Genomic DNA, 18,485 nt, shown 5'->3' with positions numbered 1-18,485 from the left:
TGTCTTCTCGGGGGGTGCCTCCTTCGGTCCCTGATCCCACCGGGTGGGAGACCACCACCCTATGAACCTGTGGTAATGATCATCTTCCCACGGTCTTGGGTCAAGGGCTAAATGCACCCAAAGTAAAAAAAACAGTACATCTACAAAGGCTTTGGATAAAATCTGAACTTACTAGAGTCGGGGCCGCTATTCCGACCACTCGTGTTGCTACTGGACCCTAATCCCTAGCTGGCGGGGCCAACACCGAGTCGGTGGGAGCTGAGGGGGCTGCAATTGTTAGTGTCAGTGGCCTAGAATCACCCACCGACTACTCAACCTCTGTATAGTCATCCCTCTCTAGTGACACGTCACTGGCAAAGGATGTGGCTGGCAACACAATGTCGCTGCCCCCACTTTCGCCCAGGCCCGTGCTTCCCGTGATGATAACTTCATCCGGGTCCACAGCTGGGGCTCTCACATTCTCAGCCTCCAAGTCGAGCTACCCACACCTGGGAAACTGTGCAAGTCCACGAGGCCATCTCTATGGTCACGACTACTTGGAAAGAAAGCAAGAATTTTTTGTGAGACTTACTGACATGGTCCTCCTTTGGGCGTCGGGATTCATCTCTATGATAGGGATCAGAATGTCTAGATAGGTAGCAGAGGGGATTGCATCGAAGAGGAGCTTGGTTTTCTTGTCGGCCGCCTCTAGCAAGAGCAATGTAAAAAGTGACAAAGAAATTGTGAGGACTAAGGTCGCGGTTCCATTAAAAGTTACTACCCAGGGTCGTTACATACATGTCTCACCTTCTCAGACTGAATCTATCTCTGCTAGAAATTGCCAGGCGCTGATATTCCTCGACTTCATTGGACTCAAGAGATGCCTGATGAGGTCTTTGGTGACATCATACGCCATCAACTTCCTCTCCTTCAGATGTTGGATGTCTCCAATGAGGCTCCGATCGAAGGCGGTCATCGTTGGCTCTTCTGTTCAAGTGGGCCTCGGAAGTGGCGCAAGACCCTAATAAGGAAGCTCTGGTGGGGTGGGCTGGTAGTAGGACAACTTCCTATGCCACCCCTACCAAGAGCACTTGGTGGCGAAGTCGATGGACTCCGCCAACTTGCCCTCCCAAAGTTGGAATCTGGCGCCACCAATGACCTTTTTGGGAACCCCTTCAACAGGTAAAAGTACCTAAAGAGGTCGAAGGAAGGGCGAAAGCCCAGGAAGGCCTCACAAAGATGGATGAAGATGCTCAACATGATGTTGGAGTTAGGGTTTAGGTGGATGAGCTCCATGCCATAGAAGTCAAGCACCTCAAGGAGGAAACTAGAAGGGAGGAAGCGAAAGCCGTGGTGGAAGAAGTCAAGGAAATCACTGTTCAAGTGGTGTCCAGGCTCCAGATCGTTTGCCCCATCATCAGCACGCAGGGGATTAGGGCTCGAGGAGGGATCACCTCGTCGATCTTCACCTTGATCAGAGCCTCCTTCATGATTTTGGACTCCTGCCAGGCCGGAATCACGCTCGCTATCTCGTCGGTGTTGGAGCTCTCCTTTTTCACCTTCTTTCAGCCCAAGGCAGTGGAGGGATTGGAGGGGGGTTTGGGGGGGAGATAGAGGCAAAGGCACGAGGAGTATGAAGACAATGACGGTGTGGTGAACATTGAAGTGGGATCCCCTATTCTTTTATACAAGGATATGGTGCTCTAGGACATCTCCTCGACTGATCTTCTGTATTGCCATCACATCGCATTTAATGCACGGTGCATGTAGAGCAGTTGGAGCGTTGGCCCGAGGAGCTCGGCGCACACATTTTCCAAATGTAATCATGATTTCATGCAGGGAAAAGATTCTCACCATTAACTAAAATCTTTGCTACAATAGTCTAGCTTTCAAACCCAACCAGTGACAAGTTTTTTCTCCCTATCATCTCATGGGGATGGGGGTAAAGAAGAAACCTACTCAGATGGAACACTTTCTCGAGGACTCGCTTGAGAACTCAGAGGCATTTAGAACCCTAACTAGATGATCTGAGAACCCAGAAAATCCGGTTAGATGTATCATCCTAATCGGGAACCGAGTCTTACTCGATGACACAATTAAACAAAATCCTTATCATATAGTATCAATTTATGTTTCAAAGACAAAAGATTGGTAATTTTCTTAGAACGTTATTGGTTCAAGAAATTAGATTATCCATGTAGATGTAACAATTTGTTCTTCTAGAGGTTCGAGTTAGGGTTTTTTATTATTAACTTCATGCGCTCGTGAAATGGTCAACAACTAAAACCATCGATTTGCATTATAAGTGTTCTCAACGGTATCGTGGTTTACATTAAGCAAGTGGTCATCTGGTTATGCACTTGTTTTTACAATTACAATGATATACAATGCATTTACATGATGTGCACAAACTAAGAAAAAAAATTGGTTGACCTACTAAAATACATTATGAATATATCTAAAGACAACACCCCTGAAGTTGTATGAGAATTTGTTAAATGCATCAGATAATGCATGGTTCAGAATGTGAGAATAGTTGTACTGTTATTTTTACTTATGACTTTTGTACTATTGTTTTTCTCCTTTACATAAGTTTTTTTATCATGATTTCAGTTATGTATAATTGTAATATATGGGTGATCGTAAACTTCTATACCGTAGTTTAATTGCTTAAATAATATATTAGATGGCCGTAAGTTTCTACATAGTATTTTGCTTAAAATTACAATTTTTACTGTAATGTTACTGATTTCATGTGAATGCTTCCCTCGTAACATTATTAATTACATGTACGCTACACGTACACGCTTACTAATTAATTATTTATTCCTCATCATATCATTACTATTTTTTTATCATTTTCATGTTATTTAGGAGTCAAATTATTAATTATTTATTCTTCACCATATCATTTGAACCACAACAAAAGAAGTCGGCCTCGGGTTACTGATGCCAAATTTCTATATTAGGGTTTCCGTGGTAGTGATTGTAATGATTAAACCTAAAAGTCCATCGATTAATCAGATAATATGACTAATTATCTTTCAATTGCATTAAGGCCCATCAGATTACATTAAATAATCGTGGTAGTTTGGCTTTTGACCGGCCGGTTTTTTACAACACCGTTACATAGTAGTAGTACCAAGTACGCAAGTAGTTTTCTTGTGTACCTCACAGCGTAGATACGTCACCGGCTCACCGCAGATACAAGGTGGCCTCACCACCGAGGCGATGATGGGTATATGTAGTGTTCTTGTGTACTACACGTAGTATATGTAATTTTCTTGTTTACTACACGTATACACGTACAGAACGTAGTCGAGCTTGACTAATTAAATCAAGCGATGCGCCGTGCGCGCAGGAGTACACCGATCAATCACACGACCGGGTATGCAAGGTCGAGAGCGATGCCGCACATGCCGCCGCGGCCGACGTCGCGGCGCATCCGCAGGTAGCCGCGCTCGCCCCAGCTCTGGCCCCACGAGTTCTTGACGATCCAATACTTGAGCCCTGTGGAGGCGTCCGCACCGTACCCGACGACAGTGATGGCGTGGTTCATCCGCGTCCCGCACTGCCCCGAGAAGACGCCGCCGCTGTAGAACTGCAGGCTGCCGCCCATCTCGATGGCCGCGGCCACGGGCTGCTGCGCCACGGCGCGCTGCAACTCGGCCTCGCCGGCCGGCACCTGCACGTAGTCGGAGATCTTGGCGGCGTGGTTGGCGGCCTTGGAGCGGCTGCAGTAGTTCCGGCGCGCCTGGTACGGGTAGTTCGCCTCGGTGGTGAGGCCACCGTTCTGGATGACCCACCTGTAGCCGTTGACGAAATAGCCGAGGTTGCAGCCACCGTCGTAGGGGTCGCAGTCGATGAGCTCCTGCTCCGACAGGGAAACGAGCTTTCCTGTTTTGATCTTGGTGATGCTCTCTATCGTCGCGGCCGTCACAAATGCCCAGCAGCTAGCTGCATGTACCCATGCATGCATGCGTATGCATGTCCCCGGACAGGTCAAAACCAAAAGAAACAACAAGGACGTCGAAATGGAGTCAAGGATCTTTGTTTACGTACAACACGATGGGCCCTGGTTCTTAATCGGCGTCACGGCGCCATTGGACCTCCAGTCGACGCTGGTCGGAGCGTCCACGGCGACGCCCTCGGATAGCGAGGCGTTGGCCCTGGCGCCGCCATGGACGCGCCCCGTCATCCCCTTCATGGCGTACATATCCAGGAACTCCTCCTCCGTGAGGTCGGTGAACTGGTTCTCGCCGAGCTGGTACGTCAGGTTGCCCGCCCGGTTGGTGGCCTCGATGTACTCAATGTTCCGGCGGTACACCTCGAACCGCTGCTGCTTCTCCTCTGCGGTCGGGTAGGAACGGTTGTAGGCGGCCTGCCACCGGAGGAACCGGTCCATCATCAGCTTGTCGCCGGCGTCCACGCTGTCGCCCGCCGCTTCCGCTGGAGAGGCAGCGAACACGAGACCACACGTGAACAGGATTAGTGCGAGCACCGACGTGGCTCCGATGGAGAGAGCCATGCTGGAACTGTGATCGTGTATCTATTTCGTTCTGCTTCTGCTGCTTAAATATGAACACTGGTTGTGTTTATATATTGTGATATAGCTTGTGAAGTGTGATCGTGTCGTTGGATCGACTATTCGTGGAGCGAAACGACGTCGACCTGTCTTTAGCTAGTGTCGAGTCAAGTGGAGGGATTTGAATATCTCGATCGGCTATTGGCGAGCAATGCATGCAGGACGCGCCTGGTTATGCATGTTGTATGAGAATACTAACGAGCTATATTTTCTCTTGCGACATTGTTGTACTGCTAAATATGGCTTTTGCACATGAATGATCAAGAGTTTGTGCCGTGCACACTAACTGTTATATATACTAGCTGTCTCTTCATCGAGTATTGGCTTTTTCCTCTTTTGGAGCCTTATGTGCAACGAACATTCAGTAGTGTTGGACTTTCATGTGACTTTTAACATTCATACATAATTATATATATTGTGGTCTTTGTCTATTCAAATCAATGTGAAAATATTTATTTAACCGTTCGTTTGTGATGGGAAATATTTGATGCGGAATTTAACTTGAGGAATTAATATGTGAGGTGTCGAGTATAAACCTACTGGAATACAGTAGAGAAACTGATTGAAATATACTCTATTGGAATTTATATGTACGTATATATTTTAGCCCGAGTACAGCACGTGATGGAATAGCTGGGTTTGCTATGCAAGATCGGTTCTGCAGGCTATTGCACCACGTAAGAAACCATCAAAGGAAACATCGCATTAATGACAGATGCTTAGTACGCGTTACTAATGACCTATTAGTAATGGTTCTAATGACAACACGTCACTAATGTTATCCCGAGTCGGGATCCATATCAGACATGTCACTAATGACAATAGTGACATGTCATTTCATAACCCGTCACTAATAATACAGTCATTAATGATGGGTTACAAAGAGACCACTCATTAATGACAGATGATAACAACACCTGTCACTAATCTAATAGTCATTAGTGATGATGGGTCTTGAGAACACCTGCCACTAATGTGAAGAGGCGGGTGCTACAGACAACTTTCTATCCAATTGAACGAAGAGTAGACTCACATCTGCGCTGTCTCTCTCGTGTGCCAGCCTTATCTCTTCTACGCCAACCTTACCTCTTCTCCTCCTCCTCCTCCTCCTCCTCCCTCTCTCTCATGAGCGCTCTCTACCCCTTATCTCCCTCTCGATCTCCTCACTGATTGACCCGCACGTGCGCAATGGTGGTGGCCAGGCATCCACGTCGAGCCAGTCTGACTCGGCCATGGTTGAGAGGGAAGCGCGGCCATGACAGGCTATCGCAGAGGAGGCAGTGGGCTCTCGTGGTGACAACAGTGGCAGTGCCGGCCGAATCCGGAGACCACAGTCTAGATCCGCTCCAGAACGGTGTGGATCATGGCACAGTGCCCACCTTCCACCTTGCTCTTGACCTTACCACCCTCTCTCTCGGCTCCTAATGGTGCCCCCTCGGATCTGCGCTTCCCAGGGCCATCCTTCCTATTGCTTCACATCAGCTTTTATGCACTTGAGCAGCCATTGGTGCTTGCGGTGGTGGAGGATTAGGAACCTCAGGGTGGGTTTGCAGTGGCTTCCGATTGGGGTTTGCTTGGGCAGTGCGAGATCTGGGCAGTCATTGATGGATTTTTTGTTGTTTGGTCGTGATTTTATAGCTTCCTTCTTCCCTTGCTTGCTTCCCCCACCTTGTTGGTGGTTCTACGCCTAAGATGGTCATTCAGATGAATGATAACCAACACAACTCCACTTACATTAGGGTGTTGTGCAGCAAGAGATGTTAGGGATGGGTTCCAATGATCGAGCAAAGGCGAATCTGACCCGTCTTTATGCTACTTCACATTCAATGGTTTAACTTTATACACAGATGATCGGTTTTTTATGTGGGAAAATTAGCTACATTCTACATCCAGATCACCACTTAGGGGCTACCTTGACCATGCACTTGCTGCTGGCTGGATGTTCTTCCTAGGCAGAGGTTGTAGTGGCGGGGGCTAGGAACCATAGAGTGGTGTTGTCTGGTGAAGCTCCTGAAGTGAGGGTTTGTTCATCCGAGGTGATATGCGAGCTTTTCGCTTTTGTAGTGATGGATGATTGTTTTGGTTGCAATGTTTTGATTGGTTTATTTTGTCATGGGCTCTACTTGTCCTCTGGCTACTAATGCTATGCTAAACTTGTCCCAAACAGGTCCGAAGTATCAATGATGATCAGCCTTTTCTAAGAGCATGCCTTTAACTTTGAGCAATTGAGGCAGGTGTGGGGTATCAAATTTGAGCTGGCCCTTTCCTCTCTTGGAGCCTATGCTTCCATTCATTGTTGGTGGTTCTGTGTGTAGGATGGACACTCATATGAGTGATAACCAATGAGCTCCACTTACATCAGGATGAGTAGCTTGTGGTGCTAGAGATGTTAGGGTTGGTTTATATAATTGAGTAAAGGCAAAGCTGAGCCCTCTTGATGCTATTTCACTTTTGATGGTGCTATCATACATGACGGTACGTTTCATATTGTTTTTTCTCCATTCATCTTTGAAGCCATTGTCAACTTCATATACAGATGATCAGTTTTTTATGTGGGAGAATTAGCTATATGTTGCATCCAGATCTCCACCTTAGGGGCTGCCTCAACCACACACTTGCATCTGGCTGGAGGTTCTTCGCAGGTAGAGGCTGTAGACATTAGTGATGTGTATGTAAATCTCATGATGTGCATCTGCCTATAATGAGTTTACTTAAATCTCATGATGTGCATGTAAATATGTATTTTGTGTTATATGGCACTATCTGTTATGATGTATTTTGAGGTTTCTAAACTTAACGTGCATGTAAATATAAACTTACATTTTGGATGTGCACCCGATCTGGATATTTTTTTATTTTTTTATTTTTTAAACATATATTAGTGACGGGTTTGGACCCAACCCATCACTAATTATATACATTAGTGATGGGTCTGGACTCGAACAGTCACTAATGTGCAGTCATTAGTGACGGGTCTGGTATACCCGTCACTAATGAGTTCACATTAGTGATACGGTAAAAGTGACGGGTAAAATACCCATCACTAATGAGTGTTATCACCCGTCACTAATGTAGATTTCTAAAGTAGTGTTGGCTCATATGATCATATTGTAATTAATCTTATATACAATATGATCATGACACATGACTCACACATGTGTACTAGGAACTGGTATATTATAGACTATAGACTTCTATAATTAGTTAGCATGTCTTATCGTAGTTGATGACATGGTTCAAGAGTCTAACAGTTTATTCAAAATGGATGTAGCACTGAAAGTGGAATCTTTAAATAGAGGGTAAAATAAAGGAATAGAGGGTAGACCGTATAACCTACGATCACTAATATTGGTACCAAAGCCAGACCATAGGAAAAACCCTTGCATCTGCGCCACCACCACGTCGATGCACTCTGATCTCTGCACCGTGCCGCTGCGATCGCTAATCCGCTGTTGCGCTCTGATCTCACCACTGCAATGCCCAATCTCCATTGAGACTCGACGCCGTGATCCGGATCTCCTACGCTCATGGGGGGTGCGGTGACAAGGGCGGTAGGCACACGCCATCACTTGTTGGTTTGCCAATGCCGTCACCCGTAGTTTGCCAGCGTCATCACCGTAGTCCACATGAGCCGACACCACAGTAATTCCTAGTGTGCTTACCCTGCATCAGTCACGCATGGATTGAGGAATAGAAAGGCATCAAGCAATCAAGAAAAGGTGTCATGTGTGGCCCTGCATCAGCCCTGCACACCACGTCGAGTGTCAAGCAATTCTCCCACATACCAACTCCTTCACTCCAATCAAGGAGGAACAGTAGCATTTTTTCTTTCCATCGAAACAAAGCAGCGGAATGGTAACACTTGTTTATTCATTGCAATTGCCTCAAACAATATGTTCTCTGAGTTACTTAGAACCTGCAAATTAGATAGATCTAATTTCACGGTTGGAGAAGAAAATTCATGTTTTTACTTTCTGCTGAGAACAGTGATTATGTCATTAACATGTCTAAACCAAAAAGGCCAAATAATAATGCCGTTGTTGAGGAAAAGGAAAAGGAAAAGAAAAATTATGAAGTAGAACATGAAACTTGAACTAAGGATAATAAAAGGGCTCGCATATTTATATTGGGATCAATGACTGATTCTTTAGCTATAGAGTATAAGGGTCATCGGACTGCGTGGAAAATTATGGATAGTCTGGAAAAGGATTTTGACGATTTATCTCTCATAGAAGTGCTTAGTCTTGTTAATCATTTTCTCTCTATCAAGATATCTGAAGGTGGTTATTAATGAGTATATCAATAAACTCTATGTTCTGGCAAAGGAATTAAATATTGTAGGCTACCTTTTTCAAAAAGAAGTACAAGTTATGGTTGTTTTAAACTCTTTGCCAAATTCATGGGAGCAATTTGAGATTTCTTTCTATCATTCTAAGTGTGTGCTTAATATGCATAATTTGAGGCATCATCTCCTTATGGAGAAAGATAGAAAACTCTCTCAAGGAAAGGAAAGAAACTCAAATAATTTGAGTTGCAGCTGGGAGAGGAAAAACACAAAAGTAATTGGCAAAAGAGGAAGCCTAGAGGTGATCTTAGAGATAAGTTTAATAGGAAACACGATCGTGATGATAGTGGAAATTATGACTCATCTTAGAGGAATGATAAGAACAAGAAGGATTTTGCTTGTCACAACTATGGTCAGATTGGGTATTTCAGAGCTGACTATAGGAAAAACAAAAAAGCATAATGATCAAAAGAAGCAGTGCAATCAACTGGATGATAATAAAGGCAACCCTTCGGCTGGAGGTATGCATTATGTTTTGTATGCACTGAATCTCTATTTACTACTACTTTTGTAAATAGTTGAGTTGTCGATGCTGGTTCTACATCTCATATTGCTAGAGATCATAAGTTTTTTACTTCCATGCAAACAATTCTAAGGGGAAATAGATATGTCTACTTAGGCATTAATGCTAAACCTAATATACTTGGAATTGGAAATTATATCCTTAAACTCCAGTGGAGGAAAATTATTGTTAATATATACACTATATCCTTTAATCTGTATTGGAATCAATTGGTTATGATATACTATTTGGAAAAGGAAGAATCAAAATGTTATTGAATAGGACATTAGTGCATATTGGAATTTGTCACGATGGTCTTTATTTCCTTGATGATCTATTAGATGGTGACAATATTGATTGTTTAGTTGGTGAAGATAATTCCATAGGGAGGAACATTGGCAATAGGAACACATGCTCGGAATCATATTTATGGCATTTATGACTTGGACACATATCTAAAAACAGAATTAACAGGCATATTAATTCTGGAATTATAAACTTTAAGTGAGAGGTTTATGGTACTTGTGAAGCATGTATAATGGGTAAAATAACCCGTGCACCTTTTCCCAAGATAGAAAGATCTAATGAGCCTCTTGCTATTATTCATTTTGATATTTAGGTGAAATGTCTACTCCCACTAAAGGTCAAAAGGTTTATTTTATCACATTCATTAATGATTATTCTAGATATAGTTATGTATATCTTCTTAAACACAAGTCGTAAGGTTTTGATGTGTTCAAGACATTTAAGACTGAAGTGGAAAATCAGTTAAATAAAAGAATTAAAGTTTTAAGAACTGATTGTAAGGGAGAATACACTTCAGGAATTTTAAATGATTTTTACAAAGAGCATGGAATTATTCATCATTATACTATGCCATACACTCTGCAACAAAACGGTGTAGCCCAGCGGAGGAATCGAACACTCATGGATATGGTTAGGTCTATGATGACATATTCAGATCTCCCTTTATCTTTTTGGGGTGAAGCTTTGCATACTGTTGTTTATTTATTGAATCATTTACCATCAAAAGCTGTCACAGTCACTCCTTATGAGTTGTGGACTAGAAGGAAACCCTCACCTCTTCATTTAGCTGCTTGGGGTTGTAATGCTCAAATTAGAGTGACAAATTAGAATTGTACTAAGTTGCAACCTAAAAGCACACCAGGAATTTTTATTGGGTATTCTATGGATTCAAAAGGATATCGGTTTTATGATCATGAAAATGATAAACTGGTAGAAAGTAGGGATGCAATATTTCTAGATCAAAATACATCTCGCCGGGCTAAACGTGCAAGGGTGAAATTATTGGCAACTCCATAAGAGCCACAGATGGATACATCTGGAATTAACTCAACTAATGAGGAACATCTAACCCCGAGAGGAAACACAAGTCAAACTCCCAACACTAACATGCTTAGGAGAAGTGGGAGGAATACACAAGCACCTTCATATCTAGATGATTATTATGTGTTTCTAGGGGAAATGCAACACATAGGGTGTAAATGGATATTTAAAAGGAAACTTAGTGCAACAGGCCAAGTGAAAAAATATAAGGCTAGGCTTGTTGCTAAAGGTATTACACAAAGGAAATGTGTTGACTTTGTGGAAACTTTTTCTCCTATTGCAAAGTTTACTTCTATTCGTATTATTAGTGCTTTAACAACTTATTATGATCTTAAACTCCACTAAATGGATGTCAAAACTGCTTTTCTTAACGGTCATTTGGAGGAGGAAATATATATGCTTCAGCCAGAAGGTTTTGGAGAAAAAGGAAATGAAAATAAGGTTTGCAAATTGAATAGATCAATTTATGGTCTCAAACAAGCTTCACGTCAATAGTATATTCTTTTTGATAATGCTATCACGTCATATGGTTTTTCAATGACGGAAGGTGATCATTGCATATATTCAAAAGTTATTGGTGGAAAGTTTGTGCTACTATCTTTATATGTTAGTGATATTCATATTACTTCTAATAATACATTGCAAACCTGTTAATATACCTTTGGTAAAGGGAACTAAACTCAGTGAGGAAATATATCCAAAAACCCCTGAGCAAAAAGATAGAATGACTGGCATTCCTTATTCTTCAACTTTGGGATGCCTTATGTATGCTGTGTTATTTACGCGATCTGACCTTAGCCATGCTATTGAAATTCTGAGTAGATATCAAAATAATCCTAGGGAAGAGCAATGGAAGCAAATGAAACATGTATTGTGTTATGCCAAAGGAACTTTGGATTAATCATTATGTTTTAACAGTTTGCAGGGTTATACTGATGCTGATTGGCAAGGGGTTCTAGATGACTTGAAATCAACTTCAGGTTATATATTCACTTTGGTAGGAGGTGCTATTTCTTGGTGTAGCAAAAAACATAATTCAGTTGCTCTTTCTTCCATGAAAGCTGAATATATTGTTGCATCTGAAGCGTTGAAGGAAGATGTATGGCTAAGGGAATTTCTTGCATAAAATATACACACCGGATGGTCTAGTGCTTGTATCTCTATTAACGTCGGATCATCTGGTGTTCACAAAATATGTGAGCCGTTGGGATAACGGTTAGTCCGTGGGGTTGAGGCTATAAATACCCCTCCACTCATTCATTTGAAGGTACTGGAGTCCAGAGAAACCCTTTTACATATAAGAAGAAATCCAAGCCATCCAAGATAAAGTGTTCATCCAAGGCAATTAAGCACACTATTAGTAAGTAATTAGTGTTTATAGGCATAGAGAGAAGAGTTGCTAAGTGCTGCAACTTAGAGGAGTGTCAAGAAGTGATCCAAGCTTGTACCTCTTGGTATGCTGGCACCTTGGAGTTTTTGTGATTTGTCGGTAACTTGTTGACCCTCAGACTTGGTGTGGAGCGACGACAAGAGAATTGTACAGGAACACAGAGGCCCTTGTCTTTGTGACTAAAGCTCCGAAGTGAAGACGACGTTCAAGTGATCAGAAGAGAGGTTAGTGGTGAGACACCTTGATAGCTTGGTGGCTCATCATGCTTGAGGTCTTATCTTGATGACTTGGTATCTCAAGAGCCGTGATCGAAAGAGACTTAGCAATCAGGAATATATTCTTTGTAGAGTTCCAACGTGAACTAGGGGTGGCTTGTGTACCACCAATACTACGAAATAAAAATCCCTCATGTCGAGTTTATCTCTCTACCACATTTACGTTTATGCATTTACTTACTTACAATTCACCTTACAACTCTCTTAAGCGGTAGAGTAGACACACTAAATAACCCTAGAGCATATTTAGATAGAAATAAAAATAGTTTTATTTTGTGAAAATTTTAAAACTAATAGTTTTAAATATTCTAATTCACTCTTCTTAAAATATCCTCAATTTTCTTTACCGTATTCAATTGACATCCCTGCTCGATAAAGAGAAAGAGCTTAGGCAGCGTGCAGGACCTACTCGACAAAGAGCTTGGGCATGACCTTCAAGTCCTGCAGGCTGCAGCCCGTATAGCATGCATCAAACGTCATCCGTCTCACAGAGCTAGGGCTCGATCTCAATAAATCTCAAGAACACGACCGAAAATCCGGCAGAGAAGAGAATGAAGCTACAAAGGAAATCAAGCCGTATGGGCTCTTCGCCACAGCGGAAGACGACCAAATACACCATTAATTGGCCCAATTCAAAAACTCGAACAGCCCGAGAACAAAACATAGCTTGAATTTTTCTGGTACTTCTATTCAGTGGTAGTTTTCTGGGAAAATATTCTGCACAGGGTTTCTTGAGGTGTTTTTTTTTTCCAATGATTTTATTCTATTCTTAGAGGTGCCTTTAGAGGCGGCGAAGAAAAAGAGATAAGTATGCTGTCTCAAGAGAAATTAATTCTGCACAAAGGTATCCACAGAACATGATATCTGAAATTGTGATGTAACCTTGCTGAAACTTGGACTTTGATGAAACCACAATGAATTTGGATAAAAACTCTCTGAAACTTTTTTACAGAACATCTCTGAAACTAGTGCTCACCTGCTAGCATTTTCGCTTATTTCAATTTGATGAAAAGCACAACAGCTTTATGGTTGGGCCAGTAACCGAGCAAAAAGGTCCAAGTTCTCTGAAGACAGCTCAAAAAGCCCAACTAGGGTCATCGCGTCGTGCAAACGGCGTGCTAAGAATTTGGACCATTCTCAACGCGGCTACTCCACCGTCTCTCGTCCATATCCAAGGAACATGGGGCCTTCTTCTCCATCTCCGGCCGTGTCGTCTGGCTCCCCTCGCTCCTCTAGTCCTCCTCTTCCAGGTACGTCCCTCCCCTTCATCTACCGTGTGTGCCCCGTGCCACACGAGTTAGATGGGTGGCCGTGAAAGTTTCTTGATTTTGGGATCTTTTTGGTCTGGTGGCAGTACGTAGGAACTAAATCTGTTGAAACCATCTATACATGGCCTCGTTTCTTTTTTCTTCCAACTTCAGCGGAAACCATACCGTAGGTTCTTACCTTCAAGGATTTCTCTCTTGTAGCCTCCTCCTTTTCCAATCTAACCATTTACTGCACTGCCCTGAAGTCAGTGGAGTACCCAACATTTTGGACACTGAGTGTTTGTAGTTAACAAAAATATTTCTTCAATATTTAGTCACATCAAAAATATAATTTATTTAGTGTTCTCAACTCTTTGCTAAATACGGATCATTCTACAACTTAAGTCGCATTTTTTCATCAGTTGATTCAAATAACTATTATTTGGAGCTAACTAGTCATGTTTCTCATAGATCACTACTAGATCTTATATGCATCTAATCATGGATTATTCGTTCTTTGTACCGGTTCTTGTTTCTCAAAGTTATAGGCTAGGTTACTCATTGCAACATTGCCACATTGTAAGATCTCAATTCACATTTTGTCTAAATATATTCTCTCTATAAATATTCTTTAGAGATATCACTCTACATAATTCTTGCACAACCCTTGTAATAAGGACATTCTAAACTAACTATGCCTTGCTTCAAATGCATGTCTCACTTGATCACCTCTAGATCTTATATGCATCCTATTGTTGGCACGGGTTTTAGCTTAGGCTTAAATATATGCAATATTGAATAAATAATTGATGGCTAAAATCCATTTGAATATGAACTAAATGAACAATTCAAAATAATCAGCATTGAAAAAAGGGAGATTAATATAAACCATCAACGTTTGTGGATGCGCCAAAAATATTATGATTGTATTAAAATAAGAAAGAAAAAGTATGCATGGTTGTCAAAGCGTGTGTGCATCTGTATGTATCTGCTACATATGAATACGGTTTGTTTCCAAAAATTACACTGCCCATCAGCAAACCTCCACGTATATATGGACGTATATATGTGAACCAAGTATTTCTTCATCTAATTAATTAATTAGTCGATGTAAACGATAAAACATATATACGTGACAAAGAAAAAGAAGAAAGCATGACCAAGTGGTAAACCTCCACGAACTGCTATCGAGCATGGATACGCAACAGCCGCGAGGCAGGACCCTTAATGGCTTAATTATTTTCCCGCTCAATGGCTTAATTAGAGAATAAACAAATAAAAAGAGAAAGGGGTGACCATGCAAGCCTGCTCGACGGGAATAGAAGCATCCACTACTGCACGTCCTGTACGCATGCAGAGAGCTGCTAGCTGGCTGGCTAGCCGCCGGTTACCCCACTAAACAAGGAGATTAGCCAATAAACAAAGGAGAGAAAAGGAGATGAAGGAGATAATTGCGGGTCAAATAGAAAACTCCAAAAAAAAATTAATATTATTTTTTATGGAAATTTCAGAAATAATATGGAAAATCACAAAAATCCAAACATATTACACATTTGTGCGACCGTTTAAAGAAAAATAATTTTTGCACAATGGTCAAGCGAAAACACCAAAAATCGATGGTTGTGCAAAAATATAATTTTCACGCTATGGAATAGCGAAAATATTTTTGCATTTCAGAAAATTGAAAAATCAAAATTTCACTGAACAGTGGTGCGAAAATAGGTTTTTACTATATGGTTTCGCGAAAATATTGTGTCGTTTTTCCGTTTAGCGAAAATATCTTGTAAATACAAAAATTAATTTAAATTATATTTTATGGATGCAAAAAAAATCCAAGTAATTTTGTCCAAGTACTTGTGTGATTAGTGAGAATATTTTTTTCCTTAATTTTTCGTTCAATGTAGTTTTGTGCAGGCACTTGTCCGATTGGTGACATTTATTTTTATATTTGATATAAAATTATGTGAGAAATTTTTTTAGTGAAGTAATCTTGGGAGGGTGCAAAATTTAATTTTTTAAACAATGGTAGTTTTGAACCATAGTTATCATAAAACCCAACCATAGTCTTACAAAAACCTCTGACAAAAATGGAGAGTCCTACACAAACCTCTGACAAAAATGGAGAATTTTACAAAAATCTTCAACAAAAATGGAGAGTCTTACAAAAAATACCTCCGACAAAAAACGGAGAGTCTTACACAAACCTCCAGCAAAAACGAAGAGTCTTAAAAAAAAACCTCCGACAAAAACGGAGAGTCTTACAAAAATGGCAAAAACGGAGAACTTTACAAAACCTCCGACAAAAATGGAGAACTTTACAAAACCTTTGATAAAAACGGCGAGATTTACCAAAACTCCGGTAAAAACAGAGAGCTTTACCAAACCTCCAGTAAAAATGAAGAGTTTTACCAAACCTTCGGCAAAACACAGCGAGCTTTACCAAACCTCCGCACAACGGCGAGCCTTACAAAACCTCCGGGAAAACGGAGAGCCTTACAAAAACCCCCACGATGGAGATGTTTTTCGAAAACTCCGTCGGGCGAAAAGGTTCTGAAAGGACCTAATGGGAAGAGTACCCCGGCATCTTGAAAGCTAATGCCTCCGTGCCGAAGGGATACGAAACCCGCCGGCCTCCAAAGAGCACAGCACACAGATTAAAGGGGTATAAAAATCCCCCTCCCTACAGGGAAAGGTATGACCCGTGTGACTCAAACATGTATGGCAAAAGGTAAAATCATTACCCTACCATCTCCTTTAAAAACACATTTCATATGTCATTTTATGAGTGTTATACTAACATTTAATAAAAGTCCATGTCTCGTGGCACGGAAAACATAGTGGAACCCTCGACTGTCCATTACAGAGATCGTAATTCATGGCAGCAACTAAGGGCCGAGGGGGTCGCGGACCACCTCTCCCGCCTAGCCTTCGGCTTCGCCTCCGACGCGCCACCGCCAGGCTCCAGACGGAGTACTTTCTGAGCCAGGCAGCGGCTAAGGGCTGAGGGGGTCGCGGACCACCTCTCCCATCTAGCCTTCGGCTCTGCCTCCGACACACCGTTGCCAGGCTCCGGACGGAGCACCTCCGGAACCAGGCAGCGGCTAAGGGCCAAGGGGGTCGCGGACCTCCTCTCCCGCCTAGCCTTCGACTTCGCCTCCAACACGTCATTGCCAGGCTCCGAACGGAGTACCTCTGGAGCCGGGCAAGGGCTAAGGGCCAAGAGGGTCGCGGAGCACCTCTCCCGCCTAGCCTTCGGCTTCGCCTCCGACGCACCATCGCCAGGCTCCGGACAGAGTACCTCAAGAGCTGGGCAGCGACTAAGGGCTAAGGGGGGTCGCGGACAGCCTCTCTTGCCTAGCCTTTGGCTGCGCCTTCGACACATCATCGCCTTCAACCCGGGCAATCGCTAAGGAACTCGAAGGGTCAAGGACCACCTCCGGAGCTCGTCTCCAAAGGCTCCAGATGGACTTCGCTGAGTCAGAAATCTGGAACAAATTGGGAAGGAGGCCCTACCAGGCCCAAGCCTGAGGAGTATGCAATAACCGGGGACGACGAGGTCGCCACTGCTCTACCCGGTTCTCCTTAGTTAACCTACATATCTATCACCACCAGACTCTTGAGGCCACCTCTCCCCCAGAAGGAACAAAATCAGCGATGATCTATGCGAGTGCTCGGTGCCCTGGTCATCAGAAAAACTATCCATCACCTTCGAAGGGGACGAAGAAGCACGGTTTCGAGGCACGAAAGCACGTGCGCATGCGGTCACCCGTTCGAAAGATCCCCTCGCACTCTGATACGGAAGGAGACATGACCATTCCCGAAGGTCCATATTATATTATTAAACAATTGGTACATCCAAGGGACACATACCGAAGCAACAGTATAGAAATTACCATGAAGAAGATAGATCCCTACGGAGCAAAACAGGGCGAGAAAGAGTACAAGGTGACTAAATTCAGCCATGATATATCGATATATCACGGTGTGACCAAGTGCGCCATCTTGGTGACCGCCTTCACCTCCTACAGGTCCTGGCAGGGGCCACGCATGGGACGGCGTGTGCACCTCATCTGCGACCTGCCGATGCAGAAGCTGATACAGTAGTCGGCTCCCGAGCTGTTGAAGGACACTGAGGAGTCCGAGGAGGTCACCGGCGGGGCCTTCTATCTCGCCTTGAGCTGTTGAAGGACACTGAGGAGTCCGAGGAGGTCACCGGCGGGGCCTTCTATCTCGCCTTCCCGACCTCCTCGTGCTTCGCCGCCGACCCCACAAATGCGTGCTCACTCTCCCCGGCAGGTGATCCCAGTCGATCTCCTCACCGTCATCGGAGATATCGATGATCTCGACAGGCATGGCCTCCCGGCCAAAGGTCAGGCCGGAGCGGCGGGCAACCGCCTCCCCTGCGGAGATGGAAGCAGCGTGGCCACCGACGCCTCTACCGACGATCGAAACGGTCCGGCTCCTGAAGAAGCCATCGAGATCATCAACATCTCTGAAGAGGAAAAGGAGGAAGACGATGCAATACTCAAGTCAAGATTAACTGCTCGCTCGTGGGGCTGTGGAGACTCCAATCGGGTAACCCCAGCTTTATACCCAGGCCACGCAGCCACGTAGGTCCGGAAGATGAAGCGGAACCAACACCGCCATGTCCCTCCATTGAATACCTGGGGGGGCCGTGGCCATATCCAGGTTTCCTCCAACACATGGAAGCGCTCCACGACGAATGCCTGTCACATTAATAACCCAAACCCCTTTCTGCGCGTGACAGAGGTGTGGGCACAAGACCCTAAATGACCCCCCACATTGTCCAGTCAG

General features: G+C 43.4%; 1 protein-coding gene across 1 annotated transcript; it reads right to left on the bottom strand.

Moving 5' to 3' along the window:
• Nucleotides 1-3,355: 3,355 nt before the first annotated feature.
• On the bottom strand, nucleotides 3,356-4,507 carry LOC133911113 (ervatamin-C-like). Its single transcript, XM_062353322.1, has 2 exons — nucleotides 4,042-4,507; nucleotides 3,356-3,936 (listed from the first exon to the last, which is right to left on the bottom strand). Exons 1-2 carry the CDS (start codon nucleotides 4,505-4,507, stop codon nucleotides 3,356-3,358), a joined length of 1,047 nt encoding a protein of 348 aa, XP_062209306.1.
• Nucleotides 4,508-18,485: the final 13,978 nt, after the last annotated feature.

This window comes from Phragmites australis, chromosome 3, assembly GCF_958298935.1.
Source record: "Phragmites australis chromosome 3, lpPhrAust1.1, whole genome shotgun sequence".
In the NCBI taxonomy this organism is placed as follows: Eukaryota; Viridiplantae; Streptophyta; class Magnoliopsida; order Poales; family Poaceae; genus Phragmites; species Phragmites australis.
The sequence above is the reverse complement of the archived record's forward strand: the minus strand, read 5'-3'. Positions and strand labels throughout refer to the sequence as shown.

Excerpts from the sequence above, each read along its gene's own strand:
- LOC133911113 (XM_062353322.1), bottom strand. The coding sequence starts at position 4,507 with ATGGCTCTCTCCATCGGAGCCACGTCGGTGCTCGCACTAATCCTGTTC. Across the intron at positions 3,937-4,041 it reads GAACCAGGGCCCATCGTGTT|CTAGCTGCTGGGCATTTGTG; the intron begins GTACGTAAACAA and ends GGGTACATGCAG.